Genomic DNA, 27,732 nt, shown 5'->3' with positions numbered 1-27,732 from the left:
ATACCCATGACGTTGTGTAAGTTTATTTATAGTCGCCAAAGGTAACCAACACAGGTTCCCGGCGTCACTGTGGGGAACCCACGTGGCCAGAAGGTAAGTTACGGAGCCCACTCTGATCACCTCGGCCTTTATGCTACGCAATAGACTAACGGAGATTCCGGAGATGGCCGAGGCTCACTTCAGGTATTATTTTTGGTCATAACTTTGTTAATACTCGATGGAATTTCATGAAAAAGACGAATGCCTTCCCCTTTAAAGGACGAACTCTCGATGCTGGTGAAATTTACTCTAGCATTAATCTACCATTCTGCCGAAATGAATGAAAACGATAGACCTTTTTCGTGGCAGTTTATCCTGGAGTTTAACAGTTATGCCGTTTGTCCAAACACTCCAGCACAGTGCGGCGTAGCCTTACTCATTTGGCTTATGGGGATGACTTATTTTATGATCTGATATTTTATAGTTGTCATCCCTCTGGCGAAGGGACGGAGACAGTCAAAAGTTATCACGCTGTCCCGAAACTTCCTGTTATTTGGACTAAGTACGGCGGGGAAGGGATACTTTTCAAAGAGTTACTTCCATAGACAAAGCAACCATATTTTTATAATACTATCAGGGTTTATTCCTAAATAAATTAATTTAAAACAGTTCCGAGTGAGTCGCTATGCAACGTATTTATGTGGATACTACCCCGTTGCCTAATTCCTAATATAAGGTGTCTGCTATTATTCTTCTTGGTTGCATTCTTTGCTTCCTAAGGATCTTTTTACAGTTTTTATTAACTATCATAACAGCAATCTTTAAGTGCCATGTGGCGGCTGTAAAAAGTCTCCCCGTACTTGGATTCAGTGTTGTTATATTTTCTGGTCCTTTGGGATCATGGAGTCCATTCAACATATGTGTAATAGAGTTCCGCTTTTTGGTTTTCTTCTTGGTTGCATTCTTTGCTTCCAAAGGATCTTTTTTACAGATTTTATTGTACATTGTACATCGTCTTCAACATTCAATATTTTCATATAGTAAACATATATGCAATTATATGAAATATATGTATTGTATGAGCATAAGAAACTATATAAAGCATGGTATACAAATCAAATATTAATACTAAGGTTATACGATTAACCAAACTTAACCATGAGTCATATTAGTTCTGTGAGACATTGCTGCTTTAATATAATAAGCTACATCAGAAAGGTCTAATACGTATCAGTTGTTCCAGGCTAAATTAAGTAAGGGCTTCTTATTATCACGTGCCAACAGTTCAATAAATTATAACATACTTGGCTTTACGTAGTAGTATTTTTAATATATTTTTACGTATATCTGCGTATGTTTCCTTTCTTTTTTTTTTTCTTTACTTAAACATTGTATGAGTTTATCACGTGACCATGAAATTATTATATAAAATTGTATGTATGTAACGAGATACTATATATGTATAAGTTACTGAAATAAAATTATGTTCTTCTATATCATTGTAGAGTGGACATATCAAAACAAAATGATATCCAGCCTCAATATCATTCAACTCGCAATATCTACAATACTTTCATTTCTAACAATTCTGTTTACACCATAGCGTCCTGTCTGTACAAATAATGCGTGAGAGGACATAATAGCTCATTCTAGTATTAAATGTTCTTAAACTACATGGTATTATTATGATAAGACGGAAGTCGTGAATTGGATTTGGGGATGGGAGCACTTACATAGTATTGGATCTAGGCCTTTAAGTTCCGAAAAGAAATTTAATATACAATTCATATAAAAAATTATTTATTATGGCCCATTTTTTTTGCTCAAATTTTCAAAATTTCGGCGCTAATCGAAATCACTGCGGGCACTATCTAATGTAAAAATCAAAATTTCAACACATGGGCAACGCGTAGAAATTCCTTATGAATAATACGTTTGTATCACAAGAGCATATATAAGTTGTTGCTCATTAGTCATATTATCAGCTAATTACTTTTCAGTTCTTAAATAACATTGAATTTGTTATTTTGGCAATTACCAATCTGCCGGTCTTTTATATATATTGAAAAGTTATTTTCTTCTTCTTCCTCTTAAGCATGTTATTGATTTAGAAACAGCCAGGTGAAGTTTTTCCTATTTGATGTTTGCTTTTGTTTTCAATAATTTAAAACACACCTCTAGATTGGAGTTTGAAGAATTTAAATCATGGAAGTGTTTTTCCTGCGGGTAAATCAATAAGCTGTCGAGATTTCACAGGACAGTCTTTTAAATAATGGAAATGTACGACAGTCGATCAATGCTGTCCTATACTGTAAAATCATTTAATTTCGTGGGCATGAAATTTCGTGGTTTTGGTCAAAACGGCAATTTCGTGGGGATATGAATTCGTGGATTTCTAACTTTGAACATTAAATTAATGGGAATTTTACTTGTTCGTTGGGATTAAATTTCGTGGATTGACTCAGTCATGAAATCCATGAAAATTAGCCCCCCCCCCCCCCCACGAATATTAATTATTTCACAGTATTTCATTAGTATGGTGGCTGATTTCTGCCATTTCGTGTGTTCTTGTCGGCGAGGCGAAATGTCGAAGTAATGAAAACACGAAAGGTCGAAATAATGCATATTTGTTCCTGTCAGCGGGTCGAAATATCTAAGATACGAAAACACGAAAGGTCTAAATATTACACGAATACACGAAGTAACGAAACATTGAAGGCGAAATAACGAAGTCTTAATACCCGCCGACACGAAAAGTGATTAATACAAAAGTTCGTGTGTTCGCCTCTGAAATTTCGTTATTTCGCCTTCAATGTTTCGTTACTTCGTGTATTCGCCTCGAAAGTCGAAAGGCGAACACACGACAAATAAGCACTATTTCGACCTTTCGTGTTTTCGTTACTTCGACATTTCGACCCGCCGACACGAACACACGAAATGGCAGAAATCAGCCACCGTAATAACCATGGCATAACCTTTAGTCAGTATATTATAAATATTATACACTAAATGCGTGCGGTCATGCAATAATATGGTGGTATATTTCTGCCACGAGATAGCTTGGTAGCTATCGCGATACATAAAAAGATAACTTGATAAAGTTTTCTGAAAAGATTATCTCAATAGTCGAAAGTTTCGTGTAAATCTTATTGCGATAATTTACATTAGTATCTCTATATTTTTTACGTATGTGCCCACTACGGAAACGTTTATGGGCCTCGCAATGTCGCGTTAGATAACGCAAATATCGACATATTTTCGCGAGAAATCATCATATTATCACAACAAGTCGATATATTTTATTGACTTATTGTATTCATTTTTTCAATGTTTAATAGTTTTGCTCGAGATCCGCGTAAGCTATAAAGATATCTCGACATAGTATGACGATATAAAACGCCCCTTTCTTGATTTACTAAAGTGAGTTCTCGTAATATATTCTAGCATAAAACTGCTGTTCTTGTCACTTTTTGGGGGTGTTTTAACAAGAGAGAAGACGTGTGTTAACAGAGAGATTTTCGCGCTCACGTGCTGCTATAACACCTTTTTATATATGCGCGTTCCGTGGCAAAGCGTAAACGTATTACGGCTCCAAACGAATAATTCAAATGGAAATGACGTCAACGTGAAAAAACAACCCAGATATTCCCGCGCTTTTCATGGAAATTTAATGACGTTGAGGTATAATGTATTCATTTATTAGGTTTTTCCGCGTTTTATGCTAGAATAGCGTTAGCGCATGTTCATTTCGTGTTATAACATCTTCAGAATCCCTCGGGATACGTTGGTACCCTCGCCCTACGGGCTCGGGCACCAAACAATCCCTAGGGATTCTGCAAACGTTATAATACGAAAAACATGCGTTATCCCTACATAGTAATTGCTCTCTTTAGAAATATGAAATTTGGGTTTACAGGCCCGTAGGAAGTATTTTCATATTGGGCGGGCATTTTCAATACCATGCTAGTAAGACAAAAGGCCTGGTGCACAGTAAAGTGCCCAATTGGGTTAGCATCTAAGTCAAAAAATAAAGTTTTTACTTTGCTTTGAAAAATACCTTTTTTCTACACTTCAACATGTTGTGCACAAGGATCAGTACCCAAATAGATAACTTTTTGTGAATTTTTTTCAAAAAAGTGGATTTAAGTTGCCATGTCGGGTTGGGGACGGACATTACACCTTCATTTAAATTAGATTCCTACTGTAAATGTTTTATACAAAACCAGTTCTTTTACGTGTATTTTCTAATAGTTTGAGGTCACAGATCAAGAAAAAATAAGCCTTAACTCTTTGCTTTTCCATTTTTAAAAAAAAATAGCTAATTTCTTTGAAATTACGATTATTTTCTGTTAATCGTAAAATTCACTTTAATATAAAATTTGGAAAATGGAACATTTACAGCAGGAAAACACCTTTAAAGCAATTAATTAATACAAACAACAAAGTAGAAACATAAATACTCTTATTTATATTACATTTAAGCAGAAAATATCATAAATAAATAGTGCCGGAAACGGGGGACGGACATTACATAAAATGACTGGTTCAGCTTTTATAACTACTTTGGAACATAAATTACTCTGAAATTCAAATTTCTTAACTAAGGGAACATTTGTGTCATTTCAATAGGTAATATGTCTATAAATATAGTAAATGGTTTTACTAAATGATAAAGGAGATTCATTTCAGACATTCATTGAAATAGCAGTTAAAAAGCGAGCGAGATTGAAGTATTTCATTTTTACTTATTTGCAAAAAGTATTCTACTAGTATTAAGCAATATTTGGCAAAATCAGCTTTACAATCAATTCTTCACTGCATATTATCATATATATGCAAGTACTGTTCTGTTTCAAAGAAAAAAACATACGTACAGTACAAGCATTCCCATAAAACTAATCCATACCTAACAACCTTCAGTAGAATAAAAGCATATTAAATGTAGATGACCATAACATTACTGTATCAGTTTAGCTTTCTATCAGTGCTGTGTTAATGGTACAAAATGAAATAATGATAACATAATAATGTTCTATGATTGAAAAAATATAACACTTTAACAATTTTTATTTTTTTATTTATTTTTTTTTTGTATACTTGTACCAGTCTTTTATTTTTCACGGTTTAATTTAATATATGCTTTTTTTTTAAAGGGGGAAGTCCTTGGCAAAAAAGGCAAAATATATCCTTACTAAGGGTTTTAATTTTATACAATACACAGGATTATAACACTTACATCAGAGAGTGTTGTTTTAGGTAAAGATTCCATAATGATCAATTAAGATCCAGTTTAGGGGTTTTATGGTCCCTTGTATATTGGCACCCTGTTGAGAAAGTGTGATTTTGTGATCTTCTATGGCCACCTGTGTTTTATGGCATGTTGTTGCCATCTCAATAGGTCACTAATTAATTATGTTGTTTTAATTAAGGAATGATTATGATGCATCTTATGACCATTTATTGTGTAGATGAAATTATAAGAGAAAATATAAGAGATAAGAAATATACAGTAGGGCACTAGGGGAGGGGGATCAAGTGTTAATGGTAGCATTTCAAAACGTTTTTGTAATTACTAAGGGACAAAAGAGGGGCATAGTTTTCTCGATATGATGTTAAAACCTATAAATTACAACACTATAAATTTCAAGATGACAGAAGACTAAAACTCTACTTACTTTTTTCAACATGTAGTTTTAGTACAAAAATGTAATGTCCGTCCCCCAACACTTTAAATGTGCTTATAGATAATATTTGGCAAAGTTTTACCTTATATATATACTCATTAGTCTTTTTTCATGTTTTTGCACGAGTTCTTTATATGAAAGTAAAATTCATGTATGAAACTGATTCATTTTGCTGAAGATTTCAACAAATTTTGACATTTTTTTACACACACTGTGTTTTTAAGAAAAAATATCACAAAATAATGTATTTTACTGATTTTAAATGCATTTTTTTTAAAAATTTCAGTTCTTATTGGTAAATCAGAAATAAAAGGAATTGAATTTGATAGAAAATAACAATATATATACAGCATTCAAAATCAATGATAAGTGGGGACGGACATTACGGGGACGGACATTACAGATAACTTTTACACTTTGTCAATATCTAAAAAACTGCTTGATGGATTTCAACAACTTTTGGAAATGTTACTCATGTCATCATATGTAATAAAAATGTGCTGCAAATTTCTAGTTTTATAACACTTAATGAAGTTTATGGTAGGGGGACGGACATTACGGATTTTTTGTCACAAACTAACTTTTGATGAGATATTCGGCTATATTTATTTACAGACTTGATGTACAGAAATGATACTTTGACTATTTCAACTTGCATATTTTCAAACTTTTCAAGGCCATCTCACATGTTCTAGCACCAAAAGATACTACTTTTTTCTTCACTTTTTTAAGTATAGCATTTTCAGATTTCTAGGGCGTTACATCCATACAACTTTGGTTCAAACCATGATTCTCAGAACAAGAATTACAGAAGAACATGATGTTATATATCAAATGAAAGCAAAGATATTTTTCTTTCACAAAATTTAATAGTGAAGATGTAAAAAAGAACAGAATTTCTGTGAGACAGCTTACAAAAATGATGAAATTTTAGATGCTAACCCGTTACATGCAAAAATGGCTAATTTTTGCCTACTTAAACTTGTTGCACTACTTTATTTCTAAATTTTCATGATAAATGTTCACCTCCACATCTACATCTGTATCATACCTTACTTATAAACTTTATTTCATAGTTCTATCATGTATTGTTTGAAAGATGGGGCTATGTACATGATTTTTTGCTGAATTGGGCACTTTACTGTGCACCAGGCCAAATCAAATAGCTGGAAGTTTAATTAGTAGAATAAACGCAATTTTGGAAATTATTTTGGGAATTGTAGCACTGACCCTGTTCCTAGAAGCCTGGCTTACCACCAATATAAAGTGACCGTAGTGCAGTTTAAACTGTACTTTAACAATTACAGCACTTAGTTTGCAATTTTTGGGAGCGCAATGTCCTAAGAAGCGGTTCCTAAAAACCACAGTAACGTTACCATGATTCGTTTGAATTCTGACAACACACAAAAGATATATAAATGTACACAAAAACAAGTTCCATATTTCCTGCCATGAATAAAAGTATACACTATTCAAGTTGACCACTTATAGTATGTAAGTTCCTAATCCATGTGAGGTGACAGATAGCAGACAGTGTTACAAACACATTGGTCCGTCAAATGCAATGCTACAGATATTTTAGGATATCCAAGCAGTCTTAATTTTCTTCAGATAAAAACATCAACATTTTATTTATTTATTTCCTTTAATCAATTTTTTAAGGAAATCCGACTGTATTCTAGATGAACTTATTTATATTTTTAATTAAAAAAAATTGTTGTTATTTTCGGACGTTTTTTAATGAAATCCATTCATAAAACATAATCATTGTATTTCTTTTAATTTGAATATTTACTTTTTCTTATGAAATCCATGTTTAACCTAGATCTACTTTATGAAAAACATCATTTTTGTTATTTAATACAAAGGTTTCTTGGTGTTCATTTATGAAATCCATAAAAATAGAAAAAAAAAATTCAAAGAATTGCTTCTCTTTCACAACATCTGACGGACGTCTGTTGTGAAAGTAAAACTGTAGATATTTTACTGTGAGGTTGTTTTCTTTTTTAATTTTCTTTATCTGTTTAGTTTGTTTGCTTTTGCTGTTTTGGAAAAAAATATGCACTCAGAAAATATTTATAAAAATGTGTTATGTACTAGTGATATGTTATTTGTTCACAGACAAACCAAACTGTGTATGCAGTTATTCTCTGCTTCATACTATCTGTCAACGAGTAGCATTAAAGCACTTACAAATTGCCGTAAACCAGAAATAAATTTTTAGTCTTGCTATAACTAGCAGCTTTACCGAATCCCTTTATAGAAAGGCAAAGGATCCGCCGAGTGAATATTTGGTGCCTAAGTACTCGTAAACTGCCTATACACAGTGAATCCGCATTTTATTCTGGAATTACTATACGTTTTTATTTTATATTTATGTTCAATGTTTACTCTGCTTGACAGTCCGCCAGCTTAGCTCAGTAGGGAGAGCGCAGATCTACGGAACGTTGGGTCGTGAGTTCGAGCCTTGGGCGAGGCGTATGTTCTCCGTGACGATTTGATAAAAGACATTGTGTCTGAAATCATTCGTCCTCCACCTCTGATTCATGTGGGGAAGTTGGCAGTTACTTGCGGAGAACAGGTTTGTACTGGTACAGAATCCAGGAACACTGGTTAGGTTAACTGCCCGCCGTTACCTAACTGAAATACTGTTGAAAAACGGCGTTAAATCCAAAACAAACAAAACTCTGCTTGACGAGACCCAAGATCCACGCATACATACTGAATCCTTAACCCAACCTCACCTTTCCTACGCCCCTGGTCACTGTCATTGAAGTGACTTTGTTTATATATAGTCGGGTTAAGACGAGAACTTGCGTTAGAAAATCAAGAAAGGGATGGTTTATATCGACATAATATGTCGAGATATCATTACAGCTTACGCGGATCTCGAGCAAAAATGATTAAACATTGAAAGAAGGAATGCAACATGTCAATAAGATATATCGACTTGTTGTGATAATATGTTGATTTCTCGCGAAAATATGTCGAAATCTGCGTTATCTAACACGACATTGCGAGGCCCATAAACGTTTCCGTAGCCCACAGTTTCCATTTATTGGCAAGATAGCTATCTCGATACTTTCAGCGGTTATCTTAATATTTCCAACTTTTCTGTGAAACTTTTCTCAATTAGACTAAAGTTTCCTGGAAATAAAAAAAACATATCTTGATAACAATAATTTATTGCGATAATGTTTTCAGAAAAATGCACTTTTAGTTTAGAATATTATCGTGATTGCTATCAAGTGAGTTTCGAAAATGATATTATCAAGACTGCAACAGACAAACACTTTCGCTTAGTTTGCCACAGAGAAAGTTTATAGATTAATCAAGTTATCTCATTCTAAACTAAAGTCGTTGATCAAAAACCGTTTTTCTTTTTTCTTTTTTTGGTTACAAAGACATTGACTGTCACCCGATTGACCCCCAATTACATTCCCAACTTTGTGTCTGATAAAAACTATCTACACACCAAGTTTGCTAATAATAGGTGTACACAAACTTTAGATATTGAGTGGAAACCATTTTTGGTGATTACAGTGAGAAGAAAAATCTGCTTTAGTAACTCTGACCTTGACCTTGTTCCAATGATATCAAAATGACTTTTTCATCACAAAAACAGTTAGGCATTGACCGGTATTTGAACTGCGACTTATCCGTTCTACATTAGGGAAGGTAACTTTGGACCAACGTTCTAGGGATTTTCAAAGTATTCAGAATGATTAAGTTATGCTGACCTTGAACTTGACCCCACTGAATCCATATGCATTCAAAACCTTGGGTTTCCTATAAGCTATATTAATACATACGTATATTATTGAGCAGAATCCGTATTGTAGTTGGAATCCGTAAGCCGAAGAAAATAGACTGCTGCCGACATGGACACTGAATGAGAAAATGGGATATTGTTTACCGACCTGGCAATATACTGTTTTTGTAATTTATTAATTTAATGACAGTGTTTGCTGGACTGTACATGAATATACCCCAAACTGAGTACAAGAAGACTTACAGACGGGCCCTTTCACTATGTTATCGGATAGAATTATTGGTAAGTCCAAAACATTCTAAAATTTTATTTCTGTTTCTTTAAATGCATGTAGAATAGCGAGGTTGGAGCTAAAACTAAGGACGTCTTGGCGCTATGTCTGTTTGAGGCACCCTAAGGGGAAATTATTTTAAATAGTCTAAAGTGGCAATATATCTCATACTGTAAAATTATCAAATATATTTTTCATATTTCGTATCAGAATATTTGACGGACATACATTTTCAACGCATATATATGTGTAACTGGGGGAAGAACGGGTAATATGTATTTTAGTGAAACCCAAATTTACCAAATTTACAATAAACCAGAACTAAGTATTGGTTGTCACTCTGCCCCTTGAGTGCTTTCCAAATATCTCGTTACAGCAATGCTACGTAATACATAATGCATGAAAAGAAACTGAAGCAGTAATGCATGAAATTAACGAAACGAGACATTTCTTCTCTTTAAGAAGAAACACTAAAACTTTTGCGATACGCAGTAAACGTGGAGAAGGCTAACATTAGAAGAAGGGTAAGTTTAATTTTTGTTGTATAAAAATATATGTTTTACATCATAATTGTAAAATACTGTAAAAATATCCTCCTACGTTTGAATTGTTTCTTCTAAATGGTTATTCTTATACGATGCTTTAACAGGCAATTAAGCTAACGGTCGAATAACTTTTATGATTATATTTCGACATGTTAGAATATGTTTGAGCTACTGAACATTTAAAAGTTTTAGCAGTAAAATCAAAACACCATACGAGTGATAAATATTTTGAATGAAAGTTAAACTGTTTCAAAGCTGGTTAAAGTTTGGAACAACTAAGCTGTGAATACATGTCAATGTAAATCACTTTTACTGTAGAATTAAATATTTTTCTTGTGTTCATGCATGTGTAGACCCTGCTGAATGACGTACACATTGATAAAATCCCCAAATTCTTGCATGTGTAAGAAACTCCACAGGTCGCATAAGAAGACAAAAATGAAAATGTTTCAGGCTCGGTTTGATTGAGCCTGTTCATGGAAACAAACCAAGCCGGAAAAAGACACACATTGAATAATGCAAAGAAGGTTTATTCATACATTAAAGGCAAAGTTTATATATGCACATACACACACAAAATAAATACATTTTAATCTTTATAATTGCACGTTAATATGTTTCCGTACCAAATGGTTTGGTATTTGCATAAATAACGTTTAATTACATTTTCATTCGAAAATATGTCCACCGGATAGGAAATGATCTAACTAAGAAACTGAGTACATATAAGTACATGTTTCATTCAAGAATAAGAAAATGAATGCTTTCAAATAATCCTGCTTTCAATTTCGGACTTGACGAGTACACTAAAATACGCGCACGAATGCAAAATGATAAAGAATGGGTTCGCCAATATATGAAAGTCTCGGCTAAACTAGACAAATTGCTTGAAACAGCAGATACTGGTATTGTATTAATCAAACAAATATCCTCTATATGTAGAAAGAAAATTTAGACACTATTTTCAATCGATTTCTAGTTAAAGCATTGCCTTACTTCAATCCACTTTTGAACCGGCAGTAATTTGATAGCCAGATCAATCTACGTAACAACATCGTTTGTAATAATTGAACAAATTCTTTTGAATGCACTGCGCTGCTTTTCTCAAGAGTTTCGCCATCTAATGTCACTGTACATTAAAAATGTTAACAACATTTTTCGTCGCGCTCCCTATTGGAACAACCCCATTTTTTTGTAAAGTAAGGCATTTTAAAAACAAATCAATAAAAGAACATATCAAAATAGATTGATACGAACGTATGAGTAATAATGCAATTACATGTTGGCAGTGTACTCCGCCAGTGAAATAGAACTTTGTAGAAAATGAACTGAGAAGTAAAAATTGATGAAGTTTCATTTTGTTATCCAACTTACGTATATATTATCATACATAACATGGTAAAATGTACTTCTACATAAGTATCTAGCGCGGACTCGATTTCATTGACAGTAGTTTTTTCATAATCGGTGTTGTGCCGCGTTATTTGTTCTTTATTTTTTCTAATTTGTTCTTACTGACTGTAGTTTTTCTTCCATCCTTCCAGATATCCCAGTTTGTTTCATATATATAATCGCATTAATCAATGTATTAATGTGTCTGTCATCATTATATCCGAAACAATACAACAAATTGAAAAGCAGAATCACAGATGTTGGCTTATTTTAACGGTTAGTCCAGTTTCCTATTCAAGAGTCCTGTTGGCAGCAAAGTAAAAGTCCTTTCGCAAATAGATCCCTTTTGAAATTTTCATTTTTTTTTAAATATAGAGAACCCCACATTTGACATCATAGTGTTTTCCATGGTATATCACGGACAAACGAGCTATCTTATTTCAAACTGGATTCCAATAAAAAAAAACTGGTCAAAGGTTTAAATTTTCTTGATCTAATATTTTAGCTGAAAGAAACTTAGTTCTGGGTGAGCTATTAGCGTGGGTAGATTGTCCGTCGTCCACATTTTCACAACATTTTCACTTTCATATTTTTTCAGTAACATCAAAACTTTATTACCCGCCTACCAGCCAAAGATGACTTCGGCTATATCGATGTTTCGATGTGCGACATTTTCCCTTGGTCTCGACGAAGTCGAGATATTGAGATTTGACTGTATTTCATGACCTGCAAAGTTTGATGTTATTCAGAGTTCAAGTTCTGCATACCTTAAACAATTTCCACTGTCAATATCTTGTGTTCGACCGTGTATCAATCAAATATGTAAAACCAATGTGGCATGCGCTGTAAGGGCGAAATACGAAGTGGTTGCTACATGAAATATTTGTCTTCTTGAAATACATTGTTGCTAAGGTTAATGTTAGATATAATATAGGTAAAGTAAGATCAGTTTCAAAATTTGAAACTGGTGACTTTTCATCCAGAAGTTGTATCAAATTGAGCTATTTTCAGTGAGATACACATACACTGCTTTGGCAATGCTTATACAAAGAACTCGCAAAACAAATTAAAACCTCTTAAAGCACCTTTAGGAACATTTAGGAATTTTCAATACGCTAACAGGCATATGGGAATTAAACATAGCACACTACATGGCAATTAGTGTCATACAGATAAAATAGCAAAACATGTATTCCAAGAACACATCTCCAACAAATAGAAATCCTACAGCACTTATCATGACAAAAAAAAAAACGAAACAAGTTCTTATGATCCATTTCTTTCATACTTAAGTAGTGTATAAGAAAGTCATTACAGCCAGATGTCAATGAAATATTTTTACTTCTCTTAACTACATGCATTGCGCTTTATCAATAACCGTCTCCTTTAAATATCAATCTGTAAAATGCACGTTATGCTCATTGTTGAATTTTTTTCATTGCCACAAGAACTTTTCTGATTTGAAGACAGCTTGTAAAAGTCCATTTAAATTTGTAGAGACTAAGAGAGAGAGAGAGAGAGAGAGAGAGAGAGAGAGACATTTCGTGCCCGGAGCATAACATTTAAACCATTCAAGGTATTGGCTTCAAACTTGAGATGTAGGTAGGTGGTGATAAGTCAATGTGCAAAAACATAAACCTGGTCTATAGGTTTAGGGACAAGGTCACAAATTCAGCTCAATTTCAGATATGTCCGTCATATCTAGTGTCCGGAGCATAACTTATCAATCATTCAAGGTATTGACTTCAAACTTGGGATGTAGGTAGGTGGTGATGAGGCGATGTGCAAATTGCATAAACCAGGGTGGTAAGTCAAAAGTCCAGGTCAAATCTGCCCATTATATTTCGTGTCCAGAGCATGACTTAAAAACTGTCGCAGGTATTGTCTTAAAACTTGAAATGTAGGCAGGTGGTGATGAGACGATGTGCAGAATGCAACAGTTTATATTTACAACCCCCGCCCCATGCAAAAGAATCATCTATTTTGTTGCCCTTTAGTACAATGTCACCACCACCGCACACACATCCTGCTCCCATCCTTTCACGCCACCACCAAAATACTAGATCATTGATTTTTGCCTATTCTTTAAACTTTATCTTCACTCCTCTATAATAACCATTCAGGCGTATATTGTCCCGCTTGATGGAGCTCTTGTTATATTTTACATGTTTGCCTTTCTAATTCTTGATGGTTTGATTTGCACCTTCCTACGTTGGTATGTTAAGGACATGCATTTATTTATCTATCTCGAGCGCACGATATCTTATATCCAGCGCATGACATCTTATCTTGAGCACACGAAATCTTATCTCCAGCGTTCGACATCTTAGCTAGCTATTTTTAAACATTAATTTTTTTTTCTGCATTCTCAAGGTTGACGTCTGTAGGTGTTCGTTTGTTATTGATCAGAAACCATTTTCAGTCTCAAGTTAACTGTGACCTTTATCCCTGATCTACAGACCCCTAAAACAATGAGGCTCATCCAATTAAAGGAGGAAATCATTCTTTGAATTCGGACGCCTGATGGTTAATAGTGGTAAACATGAACGGTGGTGGCTAATCCCTATGCTATTATCTGTTTTTAAGCTTAAACGGATGATTGACTAAGTAACATGCTTTACGTCTGATACTACTGCAGGTTTTCTAAAAAAAAACAAAAAAAAAAAAAAACAACAATGTATTTTGGTCAAAAGTGGAAATCATGCAACACTAAAATTTAACAATAACTACCAATAACTTGATTTAGGAGAGAAAAAAAATGCAATGAAATTTGTTTTATAGGTAACTGCTTGTAGGCGGATTTCAGGGTTGCATATTAGGTCACTAGAGTCAAGGTCACTGTTGCTAAAAGTAGAAAATACGGTTTCCGCTTAATAATTAGTGTGCATTGATGTATTGAAAATAAACCTGTCATGAAGCTTATCTGCATACTAATGCCATGTGCAAAATCTATCGCTTGTAAACATACCAATACATATGTTAGTTAGCATTGCGCACCGGCCTTCCATAATTTGCATTAAATATTTAGTAAACTGTTGACTATCAATAAGGTTAGAAGGTACTAAATGCTTCCGCTAATATTTATTTTATGTAAAACTGATAATGTATAGAATGTTTCTATCAGCATTCACAGCGTTTTGATTCTTGCGACACTATATTGTCTTGAAGTTCTGCCTTTATCCAATCGCAAAATACCAGAAAATATTGGATGCAATGAAACCCTGGTCAAGTGTGTGACACAAGCGATAAAAACGCTAATATTGCGTAGGTGGTCTCCAGGAAATATCTGCTTTCATTTTTATTTTACTCAGCAGCTTCAACACAATATAGTATGCACTTAACGCATCTTAAAATAAAAAGAAGGGATCACACCATATAAAATCATGAGCTTGCAATTATATATATACATATGCACACATCTTCTGTGCATGTACAATGCAGATTTAGCTTCGCTTATGCACAAGTTTAAAGTTAATTTTTTAACAATATTAAAATTACATCTACAAATATTTGCTCATTCAGTGCTTAATTCATGTTAGATATTCTCTTATATGGCGTGTAGTGTGTTGCAATATTATATCTTGTATAATTTTTGCCTTTCCTATATACTTATTCTGTGTCTTAAAATATTTATTGTACAAACAAAATATTTTTTCAATGTTTTCATATTTTTTTTTCTATCCTTTGAATATTTATTGTAAAACTGTAAAACGTCTGCAATGCAACAAAACATGTATTCAATGTTTTCAAATTATTTTTTCAATCCTACAAAATATTTATGGCAAAATAATAATAATTTTGAGTAAAAAATAAATATTTATTCTATATACTTAAAATAATTGTCTGGGTAAATTGCTATTTGCGGCCAATCTGCGGACAACCGCGGCACATTTTATTAATACGCCGGTTTAAAAAAAAACGGACGTATTATGTGATGTTGCCTGCGTTCGTCTTTTCGTCAGCCCGTGCCCGCGAAATGATGGTTAAGTGACTGCATAACGGTACTTTCTCTTTGATGTCATTCATTCCGTTCTGTTTATGTGACCTTTTTCTTTTTATGTGACTGTTAGAACAATAGAGAGAACAATGGGGGTGTCACATAAATACCGTTTCGTTAGAACGTCCGTCTGTCCGCCCGTCATGTCCGGAGCATAGCTGAATAACCTTGCAAGGTATTGACTTCAAACTTGGCATGTTCATATGTGGCGATGAGACAATATATAGAGCACATAAATCGGCTCTGAAGATCAAAGGTCAATGTCATAAATTGAGCTCAAAGATCAAATTTGTAAGTTTAATTTCGTATCCGGAACAAAATTATTAACCTTTCAAGGTATCGACTTCAAACTTTGGGTGTAGGTATGTGGTGATAAGACGATATGCAGAGTGCTAAAACCAAGGTGAAAGGTCAAAAGTTAAGGTCACAGCAAGGTCAAATCTCCTCATCATTTTTCATGTCCAGAGCATATACATCCCCGGCCCACTAAAAACATACTTTTCATTTACACCCCCACCCCAATCTACATTGTACCCCCGTTCCCTGTCGCACCAACTTCCCGCCCAATCAGTTTTTTTTTCATTTAGCTTCATGCTCTTTAGTATTCTGTCACAGCCAAACCCAAACGACTCCCGCATCCTTTTTTGTAGTTCCTTGCTCTTTAGTAAACTATCTAAACTATTCTTTAATTTTGCTTTCCTCCTTCCCTGAAAAAACATTTTGGGCAACTATTGCCCTGCTAGGCGAAGTTCTTGTTTGGTATATTTCTGTTATCGATGATATGATCTATACCCTCTAACGTTTTTTACTGATAAAATAAGTGATAAGCATAAAATACATGTAACTTTTTTCATTGAGGTAATAAAATTTGGTCGCATGGCCGCGGAATAGGGATGTCCGCAAAATAGCAATTTACACAGAATTCTTTCGAACAAATACTTTTAAGCAGAATGAATATTTACGTTTTACACAAAATTATTATCGTTGCATCGGATAAAGTTTTTGTAGGATTTAACAAAAAAAATTGGAAACGTTGAATAAACATTTTGTCACATTGCACTTTTGTTTTTAATTTCACAATACATATTTAAAAAGATAGAAAAATATATATAAAAACATTGAAAAAATATTTCTGTTTTACAATAAATATTTATATATTTGAAAACATTGAATAAGTATATGCAATAATTATAGAAGATATAATATTGCAACACATTACACGCCATACTTTTAAGATACTTTTAGTATTTGATATTCCTTTTCTAAATGAACAACTAGATGCTCTTGTCTAACTAGCTTGCTGTTATATTAAGCTAAATTTTCATATTAGAGTGTGGTAATAACTTGTCAACATATAGTGTTATTATGTCAATATATCATGTTATTTTGTCCAATTGTTATGTTAACTTGTCCGAATAGTCTCTTGTTATGTTAATTAAGTAGGCATGTTATCATATCAATGTGTGGTGTTACTTTGCCAAAACAATGTCTTATTATGTCAAAAAAGATAAGTTATCTTGTAAAAGTATCATTTGACCTTGTCTAGCTCTTTAAGATAATTAAATGTACGCTTTGTTAACAAGATCACATGGTACTTTGACATGATGAAATAGCTTTGTGACATAAGAAAGCAATTTTTTTCGGACAAGTTAACACCACATTTTGACAGGATAACATCACTAGTTTACTTTTGAAAAGTTATAACCCCCAAGAAAAGTCCCCACATAAGACAGCTACGGCGTTCATAAGTGTTTATGCCTTTTTCATGTACACAAATGAAAATGTTCTTTGAAGTCCAAAGCATTTAAGGCAGTTCTGCCCGTTTGGTAAACCGGAAGAAATGGCGTTACGTCATTTATCCGAAAAACGTAGAATAAAGCCTGGATTCAGCGTACGGAAATGAAAATCATTTTATGAATTAATGGTAACCCGTGAGTAAATTTATTACAATGTCACTGTTACTATCTGTCTGAAGTTAATATATGATATTAAAACATCTGACACGTTAAATAATTCAAAATAATGTCTTTAATGTCTTGAAATTAGCTTGAAAATTGCGTTTCACTTTAATTATGAGTAAATATATAAAAAATAAGCACACGGACCTATACATTTTATTTCACCACATTATAGGCCATACCTTTATTTACGACTGTGAAAGAAATTATTAAAATCTACATTGTAGAAAAAAATATATTCGCGAAAACGTTATGAAAGTTGTGATTTTCCCATAGACTCCCATGAAGTCCAGTTTTTTTCAAATCAGTCTAGCAAAACAAAAACCAAGCACACGACCCTAAACTTTCTAAGAATATTTTGAAGTTTTGAAAAATCAGGGTTTAGTCAATTATTACATTATAGAAAAAAATTCGATCCCAACGTGCAGAACTACCATAAAGAAAACTTTGAAGAACCATGCGACTGGTTTGAATAACGGAGTCGAATTTTGCTTGATTCTGAGGATTTTTAACACCTGATTAAATGAGATATGACAAACACAAATTATACTTTCGCCTTAACAAGTACTTTCTTAGTAGGCACACAAGTCTTATTTATTTTCTTTCAATGATTATACATATTATTATTATTATTATGTATAAATATGTACTGCTCTGGACGGTCTAAGTGCTATGATGTATTTATAGTACATACTTATAAAGTTTGTGATCATTACAATACTAAATTTGAAAGCTTTTCAATGTTGATGTACAATGGCATACTTATGATACACACAACATTTTACAAAGTATACACTAGTGGTATACTAATTGTATACACGCACCATGGTTGACGATATAGCATACTATTGATGACCAAATAGTATACAAAACAATGCTATACTAATTGTATACTTAAATAGTATACTTGGGTTAAAAACCATTCTTCAACAGTATTTCAGTTATCTAACGGCGGTGAAATAGTACATACAATTAGTTGTTGATACATTTTTATTTGATGAACGTGTAAATCACTGGAGGCACAAGTGTAAAAATCATAGTTTGTATCACATGGACCAGGTTTAGAAATTCTTATTGAACAACATGTTTGAATCACAGTAGCTGTGCTGTTCCTTAGTCAAATTAGCAGCTGATTTCTCCTGAAATAATCTTGAAGGAGTTTTGGCAAATACCAATCTACCGGCCATGTCATGTATATATCTTTAAAGGGCATTTTCTTCTTCTTAAGCTCCTTATTGATTTAGAAACAGCCAGGTGAGGCTTTTTTTATTTGATCATTACTTTTGTTTTCAATAGTTCAAACATACATCACAAGTTTTGAAATATGAAGAACATATATTATGAAAGTGTTTTTCCTGCGGGTAAATAAATAGAAAACAAGTGAATGAAGTATTGCCATGCAATACAAAGTCCCCTACTGGAAGGCACCTAATTTTCTCTACTGCAGTATAACATAATGAACTGATATCTGTCAATGATGTATAAACAATATTGTACTATATATACAATATAATATAACAAAGCACTTGGATTAAAATTTGCATATATAAAAACGTACAGTTGTTTTCATTTGGACTTTTTTTTTGGTCGATTATACAAAAAATATCATAAAAGTTATTTATAGTAACAACAAAGTGAAATAAACCCTAAAAAAAAAATCTATAAAATTTAAGTCCACAAGAAACTCTTTACCTGGTAGAGATAGATCAAAATACACCTAAAATTTGGATGTACCGTGCATGTTGTACCACAGAAAAGTGGTCTCAATTTTTCCCTACGGCCAGTAATAAAAAAGTTACAATATAATCTATTTATAGTAACAACAAAGGGACATAATTCTAAAAATGGTGTGCCTCATAGTGGTGAACATTTCTACCAAGTTACATCAAAATCCCTCCATGCATGAAGAAGAAATGCTCCGGACAAACTCATTCTTGAATTTGACCTTTAACCTCTAAGTATGACCTTGACCTTAGACCTAGGGACCTGGTTCTGGCGTGTGACAATTTGTCTCATGGTGGTGAACATTTTGTGCCAAGTTACACTACAATCCCTCAATGCATAAAGAAGAAATGCTCCAGACAAAGTCATTCTTGAATTTGACCTTTGACCTCTAAGTATGACCTTGACCTTAGACCTAGAGCCGGGGCTTTGCTCACAACGTGTTGTCTCATCCAGGGAAATGTTTGTGCTAACTGATATTTAAATCCTGTTTTGCATGACAAAGTTATAGACCGGACAGGAAAAAAATCTTATTGACCTTTGATCTCAAAGTGTGACCTTGACCTTTAAGCTAGGGTTCTGGGTGTTGCGCATGACACATCGTCTCATCATGGGGAACATTTATGCCAAGTTATATTGTAATCCTTTGATGGATGACAAAGTTCTGGACCGGACAGGAAAAAAACCCTATTGACCTTTGGCCTCCAATTGTTACCTTGACCTTTGAGCTAGGGGTCCGGGTTTTGCGCATGACATGTTGCCTCATAATGGGGAACATTTGTGCCAAGTAATATCAAAATCCCTTCATGGATGACAGAGTTATAGACCGGACAGGAAACAGACCCTGTTCATGCCATGTTAACATTTGACTGCTAAGTGTGACCTTGACCTTTGAGCTAGGGGTCTGAAAGTTGTGCACAACACATCGTCTTATTATGAGGTACAATTATGCCAACTGATATTAAAATCCCTTCATAGATGGGAGAGTTATGGACCGGACAGGAAAAAAGCCCTGTTGACGTTTGACCTCAAATTGTGACCTTGACCTTTGAGCTAGGGGTGCGGGTTTTCCGCACGACACATCGCCTCATCATGGGGAACATTTTTGCCAAGTAATATTAAAATCCCTTCATGGATGAAAGAGTTATGGACCGGACACGAAACAGACCCTGTTCAAGCCATGTTAACATTTGACTGCTAAGTGTGACCTTGACCTTTGAGCTAGGGGTCTGAAAGTTGTGCATGACACATCATCTTATTATGAGGTACAATTGTGCCATGTGATATTAAAATCCCTTCATGGATGGGAGAGTTATGGACCGGACAGGAAAAAAGCCTTGTTGACCTTTGACCTCCAATTGTGACCTTGACCTTTAAGATAGGGGTCCGGGTTTTGCGCATGACACGTCGTCTCATCATGGGGAACATTTGTGCCAAGTAATATTAAAATCCCTTCATGGATAAAAGAGTTATGGACCGGACACGAAATTGCGGACGGACGGAATGCGGACGGACGGAATGACAGAATGACGGAATGACGGAAAAGCGCATTCCTATAGTCCCCGAAACTGGTTTTCAACCAGTAGGGGACTAATAGACTGTCTAGATTTCACAGCACAGTCATTTTGGAAATGTACGGGAGTCTTTAGACGACAATCGATCAATGCCAACTTATATTTCATAATTAATTATTCAAATATCTCTGAAATTATAATATTTTATGATATAGAGGATATTTGTTAAAATAAACGCGAGTGGGTAAATATATATCTAGCGTAGACCACTTCCGGTCTGATTTCAAATTCTTAATGTATAGTTATATTTGAAGGAGTCTTTCTTGAGACTATTGTATGAAGGAATAAATATTTTGTGCAATTATAATATTTTACGTGGATATAATATTCACCTACCCCTCCGACATTTTTCGAAAATTTAAAAAGGAAAGATCTCACTTAAATGTTGCATCCCGTCAAGGAAATGATATGTGTCAACATCCTATCTATCTAAAAGTGTGTGTTGGTGCATTGTGCGTCATCTAAAGTATAATTAGTGTTCTAATATCATGAATGTCCCAAGGTAAGAGGAGATAATTTAAGCTCTTGCATCTTTCGAAGTTGTATAAAATATACATGTGTGTGAGTGCCATAAGAGGTAAAAAAATGAAAATTATTTTTATGGCTTTTCAACACAATCCTTTGGCATTATAAGCAGGTATCTTTACAACTTAACATCATTTTGTTGGAAAGATAATTGTATCCAAAGGTAGACATCGTAATCCCGAAAATAGCGAGCATTGGACTTTCCTATTCCCCACATTGATTCAAACCTTAATAAAATACCCAATTCTTAACGAACATCATGAAAGTCAGTACATTTATGTAAAAAGGATATATTTCTATGTTTCATTTTGTATTTTGAAAGTTTCTGTAATAGTTTTATCATGAAGCAGAATTTTGCGGCGAAAGTGAGATTTAGGTGGGTGGATGTATACAGGTGACCGTATTTTAAAGAAAACTGATTGATATCTATAAATTATGTCGTAAAATGTTCCTGATAAACACTACTCTACGCACTGATGCATAATTGCCAAAATATGTTTTTGTTAAGTAGTAGTACAGTTTTATGTTTCTGCAAGTATTGATAAATATCTTTATCTTTACTAAAGTATATTTTGCAAAGAGTTTTATAATTTATAATTCATTAACTTTCGCATTCAAGTGTATTTTCCGTGACTGTGAAAATTATATATTCACCGTTTCAATTTGACAAACAGTGAAAATATCAATTTTGTTTTACTGATTTATTTCCGTATTTCACGAAAAAAGCATTTTCCTTGCTATGCTGTTATTGATTTGGAATCTTGTGTCACCCGCTTTGATGTTAGAGGTATACACAGATTAATTTGTCTTTACTACAGGTAAATCAGTTATTAATAATTATGTTCAAAGGCTTTCACGATTCCAGCTAACAGCTATTATAAAGAACCAGATGTTGTCGATTTTGACACTTGCCGCGGTTGGTAATGGCTTTACGTGTGGGAATATCAAATGATAAACGTTTAACACTCGCTTTCATTTCACTAGCCTAAAGACTAATTTTTATTCCATTTTTCCAAATTTATTCTAGCATTGTAATTTGGACATTTGTAGCCAAACGTCAAAACTTTGTAGGACCAAAATAATGGAGGATTAATGACAGTATATACCTGAAATAATGCCTAAATGGGACATGTAGTCTGTCTCTGTGATAACTCCTTATACTTAAGGTTGACCATAAGAACCTATGTATTTTAGATATTTTGTTCCGTAACAAAATCACAAATTTGAAGTATTTAGACCCACTCGGTTTTCAATAGAATTAACATTAATACATATATTTTGTGTATTTTATTGTTTTATTACAGTGAGAGGCAAGGGCTTCAACGCAATATATAAGGAACCACAATGCATGTCATGGAAATAGCACTTTGTGGGACATTTGTTATCATTTTCGTTTCAAGCGGTTTGCTATCTGCAGTTGTGTCTGGCCGTGAAATAATAGTTGTGAATTTTGAAATGTTGCATTACCACCCGCAATTAAAGAAGTGCGCAGCAACTAGTCAGAACAAGGTAAAATATTAGAAAGTTCTTAATTGAACAAAATATTGTAATAGAAAGCAGGTATTTTCAAGAATTTTAGAAACTATTTATAGTTTTGTTGTCTACAACTATGTTCAAAGTTTTGAATGAGCATAATAGTAAACAAGTTATGTGACACAAGTATCTTATTCGTGTGTGATAGCACATAGCGCGTGTGAGTTACATGTAAAAGGTATCTTAGAAATACCAGCAACAAAGCAATATCTTTATTTAGAACTATATCAGAAAGTCTACGATGCTGATTGTGATACATCTAATCAATTTAGATGCGTTCTTATATTTATTTATGACCTATTTCGACTGACACTTTGACTGATAATTGGACTCGGTGTTGTTATATTTTCTGGTCCTTTGGGGTCAAGGAGAACACTCACTTTTACTAAAATAGAATAACACTTAGGGTGTGAGGGATGTTTCACATTTCATTACCTCTCATGTACAGGCTCAATCAAATCGGGTCTGCTGTTATGTTTCTAGGTTGCGTTATTTGCTTCAACAGGATCTTTACGAAGGTTTTATTTACATGATTGTGATTGTGTAACACTTCTGAACCCATGAACATTTTTCTCATACTAGCCTGAGTACGTTGGTTGTCGTGTATCTGTGCAGACAGGTCAATGCGAAGGATTAGACTATAACTGGGGATTGCATCCAACAATGGAAAAAGGATATGCCTATGCAAAGAAACTGCATGTTCAACAAACCTTCCAACCACCGGTGCACTTTCTAATCATCTTTTATGTTTTGTAACATTATATACTTGACTTATTGAATCGCTTGTTACATGACGATTGCTTTTTAGATAGCATATATGAATTTACATTTGGTATATAATCAGTATATGGTAATTTGAATTCGATTGTGGTAATGAAAAGGATTTATTTGCTTAAAATCAGCATTCTCGATCCCATTAACATCAAAATGACTTGAAATCCTAAAAAATTTGTTACACTTTTTGAAAGATAATGCATGGACCCTGAGAAGACCCTGCAAAAAATTCACTGTATTAGAATCTTTAATGCTCACACGCGTAACACTTAAAATAGAACCTTGTGGAATGCCTTTTTCTGGTCATAATTGTGAGAAAGGGTAGAACCAATACGTATTTTAAAAGTGCGATCAGATAAAAATTGAGATATAAATACTTGAAAATGACCATTTAAACCTAAGTCATCAATTTCATTCATAATCCCATATTTCTATATTGCATCATAATTGTTTTTTTTTTCTAAATGGGGACGTCAGTGTTGTCATGTGAAAATAAACATGATTTTTTTATATTCAAATTCAAATTTAAACGCTTGAACTTGATAGAGTAATGCTATTGTTATTTTATAACAAACTGTCGAAATTATATTTGTTTAGGAACATAAAGCAATTATTTCTGACAAAAGATGATGCATTTTAATGTCGTCAGTGTGCATATTTGTTTTGTTTTTGTTGGGTTTATCGTCGCACCGACAAAAGTGTAGGTCATATGGCGACTTTCAAGCTTTGATGGTGGAGGAAGACCCCAAGTACACCTCCGTGCATTATTTCATCAAGAGCGGGCTCCTGGGTAGAACCATCGACCTTCCGTAAGCCAGCTGGATGGCTTCCACGGGTGAGGCTCGAACCCACATCGGTAAGGGGCAAGTGATTCTAAGTTAGCGACCTTAACCACTCGGCCACGGAGGCCCCTCAGTGTGCATAGGTTTATTGTATTTATTATGATTTTATATCAGAACTTGTTTTACAATAATATTTTAGATTAGGCTTGTCAAATATGATGACAGCCCCACTGACATCAGAGTGGTTCCTGTTGTGCTGAATACTGGAGCACAAATAGATATTTCTATCTCGGTCATGGCGCTTGATGAGTTGAGCTCGTAAGTACTAGCATTATGATATGGTACAAAGTCTCAATTAATGATGTAGGGTTTTTGCAGTTTGTTGACTACGGTACGGCACGGTACAGTACGGTACGGTACGTGAATCATGCGCACCGGTATATTTTCGAATATTACCATAAGAATCTGACACAGTTAGGAAATATCTAATTTGAAACATTATTTTATTTGGATAGACAAAATAATATTGTTTCGTGTGTTTGTTGAAAATAATATTTTGCCAGGTTTACCTCATTTTCGACAAACGACGAACTTTAAATATTCTGCTGTAGTCTTCAAACTGAATAACCTTACAACGAAGACTGTATTCCTGTTAAAGTAAAATATACTTCTGTGACTTAGATCTGATAATATGGCGACACGTACCGCATCACGTACCAAAATATCGTGATAAATTAGGTACGAATTTAAGTCGAGATTGCAAACCTTTACATATCCATGTAACTTATATAATTTTATACTTATTTCTGTGTATTTTATTGCAGACCTCGTTTTTGTCTCGATTTTTAAATATTCATGGTTGTTTTGTCCTGCCGTAGATTTTAAACACCGTTTGGCAACACATGACGACCTTACTCTAGCCTACAAAGTTAAGAGGTGTGTGATTCGAAGTGAGCGACCTTAACCACCCGTCAACACAGGCCCATTTTCCATATTGTTTAGATTTTATTCTATTACTGCTTGAGCTTACAAAAAGGTATGTGATTTGAGGTCAGCGACCTAACGACTAGGTAACATAGACTCTTTTATCATAATTTTCAGATTTTTTAATTTTAATTTTAATATTCTAAGACGGCTGCAAACTTCAATGATTTTAAATCTGTGTCTTTTTTTTTTGATCAGTTAGCAACACAAATTGTTCACCTTTAGTTTTGTTTTTGTTTTTGTTGGATTTAACGTTGCACCGACACAATTATAGGTCATATGGCGACTTCCAGCTTTTATTGTGGAGGAACAACCAAGATGCCACACCGTGCATTATTTTAACCCGCGTGGGCAACTTGGTATAACCACCGACCCTCCGTAAGCCAGCTGGATGGATTCACATGAGTTATTCAGCATCCCAAGTGAGTCTCGAACCAAAATCGGTGATTGGCAAGTGATTCGATGTCAGCGACCTAAATCACTCGGTCACGGAGGCCCTCCGTCACATTTAGAGAGCACGCAATGAATTAATTCAACAATACGCATATGTTTAAACTATGCAATTTGCAACTAGCTTTGCCATTTTTAACAATTTTGAACAACTATTTTGGATAAAACGTCGTGTCAAAGTGTGTTCTGTTTTTTTTTATGCCCCGAAGGCGGGTATATTAAAATCGCATTGTCCGTCCGTGTGTGCAAATTCTTGTCCAGGCTGTAACTCTGTCATCCATAAAGGGATTTTGAAATAGCTTGGCATAAATGTTTACCTTACCATAATTAGATGTTGTGTCATGCGCAAGACCCAGACCCCTAGCTCCAATGTCAAGTTCACACTTAGACGTCAAATGTTAACAGGTTCTGTTTCGTGTCCGGTTCATGACTCTGCAATCGATGAAGGGTTTTTAAAATTACTTGGCATCAATGTTCCCTATAATGAGATGACGTGTCATGCGCAAGACCAAGACCCTCTAGCTCCAAGGTCAAGGTCACACTTAGAAGTCAAAGGTTTACATTATTTGTTTCTTGTCTGGACCATAACTCTGCCATTTATCAAAGGATCTGAAAATAGCCTAACAAAAATGTTGACCATATTTGGAAGGTCCGTCACGCTTATGACTCGGGTCTATCAGGTCAAGGTCAAGGTCATAAAATGATTCATACCTAAACTTCTCTGGCATATTTTGCGCAGACAGCTGTAGCATTCTTGGGCACGCTTCGGAGGCATTTGTCACTAATAGTGACATCTCTTGTATTTTGTTTGCAGGACAGATGAGTTATTTATTCTGAGGTTCTATCATTCTGAAGTAACTTTGGATAAGGATATGTTTCAGATTAGGTAGGTTTAGCTCCATTTTAACAGAAACTATTTTAATTAACACTTTGATTCATTGATAATGAGACTCAATGCGGCTAACATGATACTGGCCATTAATTCTCTTTTTTTTTTTTTTAATTATTTTTCAAATCAGTCTTCGAATGTTGAGCAAGTTGGATCAGATATCAAATGTAAAACTTTTTATGTCATTACTTACATGTTTTGGGTGGGTAATATGTAATGATTTTCACAGTGGTATGTACAGGCCATTCTGAAAATAATGACAATTGCGCCGTTCGGTAAAAAGTTGAAAGGCATGAAACTCCGGTGTGATATGGAAGATACGTGAATTACGCCTTAATATTGCAAAATCTTATTGAAATATGTCATACCGTTTTGGATATATTTAGTTTTGTATCAGGTGTAGTCATACACACTAACCAAACTTTGTAGCTATGAAATACGAACACAAATCTGAAATTAGAACGTATATTAAAGTACGTTGTTCTTTAGAAATATCTGCGAGGCAGATACTCAAGAACTCCATACTTCATATGGTGAGTCTGAAGTATCAGAGGAAACTGTTAACGGGTGTGTACGAAAATTTAAATGATAGTCAGGCAGTGCTTAAAGACACAGCTCGTGCTGACAGGCCTAAAACAACAGTGACGTCAAAGAACATTGCTGTTGCTGACTGATGAAGACATCAAGTAACTGTGTCTGAGCGTCTTTTCTTGGCATGTCAACGGTGAGAACTCATGAGGTTCTCACCAAGCGCTTGGGTTAAAGAAAGGATTTTGCCCGATGGGTGTCTCACATATTAACCGAGGAGCAAAAGGCCATAAGGGTAAAATGTGCTAAAAGGTTTTCGCCCGATGAGTTTTTTACATATTAACCGATTAGCAAAAGGCCAAAAGTGTTAAAT

The 27,732-nt window shown here is 34.2% G+C and overlaps 1 protein-coding gene across 2 annotated transcripts; it reads left to right on the top strand.

Moving 5' to 3' along the window:
• Window positions 1-158: 158 nt before the first annotated feature.
• LOC123551832 (uncharacterized) lies at window positions 159-27,289 on the top strand. 2 transcript variants are annotated; one of them, XM_053541389.1, is made up of 5 exons: window positions 159-183; window positions 22,724-22,928; window positions 23,535-23,675; window positions 24,708-24,826; window positions 26,757-27,289. In XM_053541389.1, exons 2-5 carry the CDS (start codon window positions 22,764-22,766, stop codon window positions 26,830-26,832), a joined length of 501 nt encoding a protein of 166 aa, XP_053397364.1. In that variant the 5' UTR covers window positions 159-183; window positions 22,724-22,763; the 3' UTR covers window positions 26,833-27,289. The 2 variants fall into 2 exon arrangements, with proteins under 2 accessions (XP_053397364.1, XP_053397363.1); XM_053541388.1 differs by lacking the exon at window positions 159-183 and adding an exon at window positions 10,119-10,230 and having other exon boundaries at window positions 26,757-27,279.
• Window positions 27,290-27,732: the final 443 nt, after the last annotated feature.

Source organism: Mercenaria mercenaria, chromosome 4 (genome assembly GCF_021730395.1).
Source record: "Mercenaria mercenaria strain notata chromosome 4, MADL_Memer_1, whole genome shotgun sequence".
Lineage (NCBI taxonomy): Eukaryota > Metazoa > Mollusca > Bivalvia > Venerida > Veneridae > Mercenaria > Mercenaria mercenaria.
Note: the sequence above shows the minus strand (reverse complement) of the source record. Positions and strands in the feature narration are given on the sequence as shown.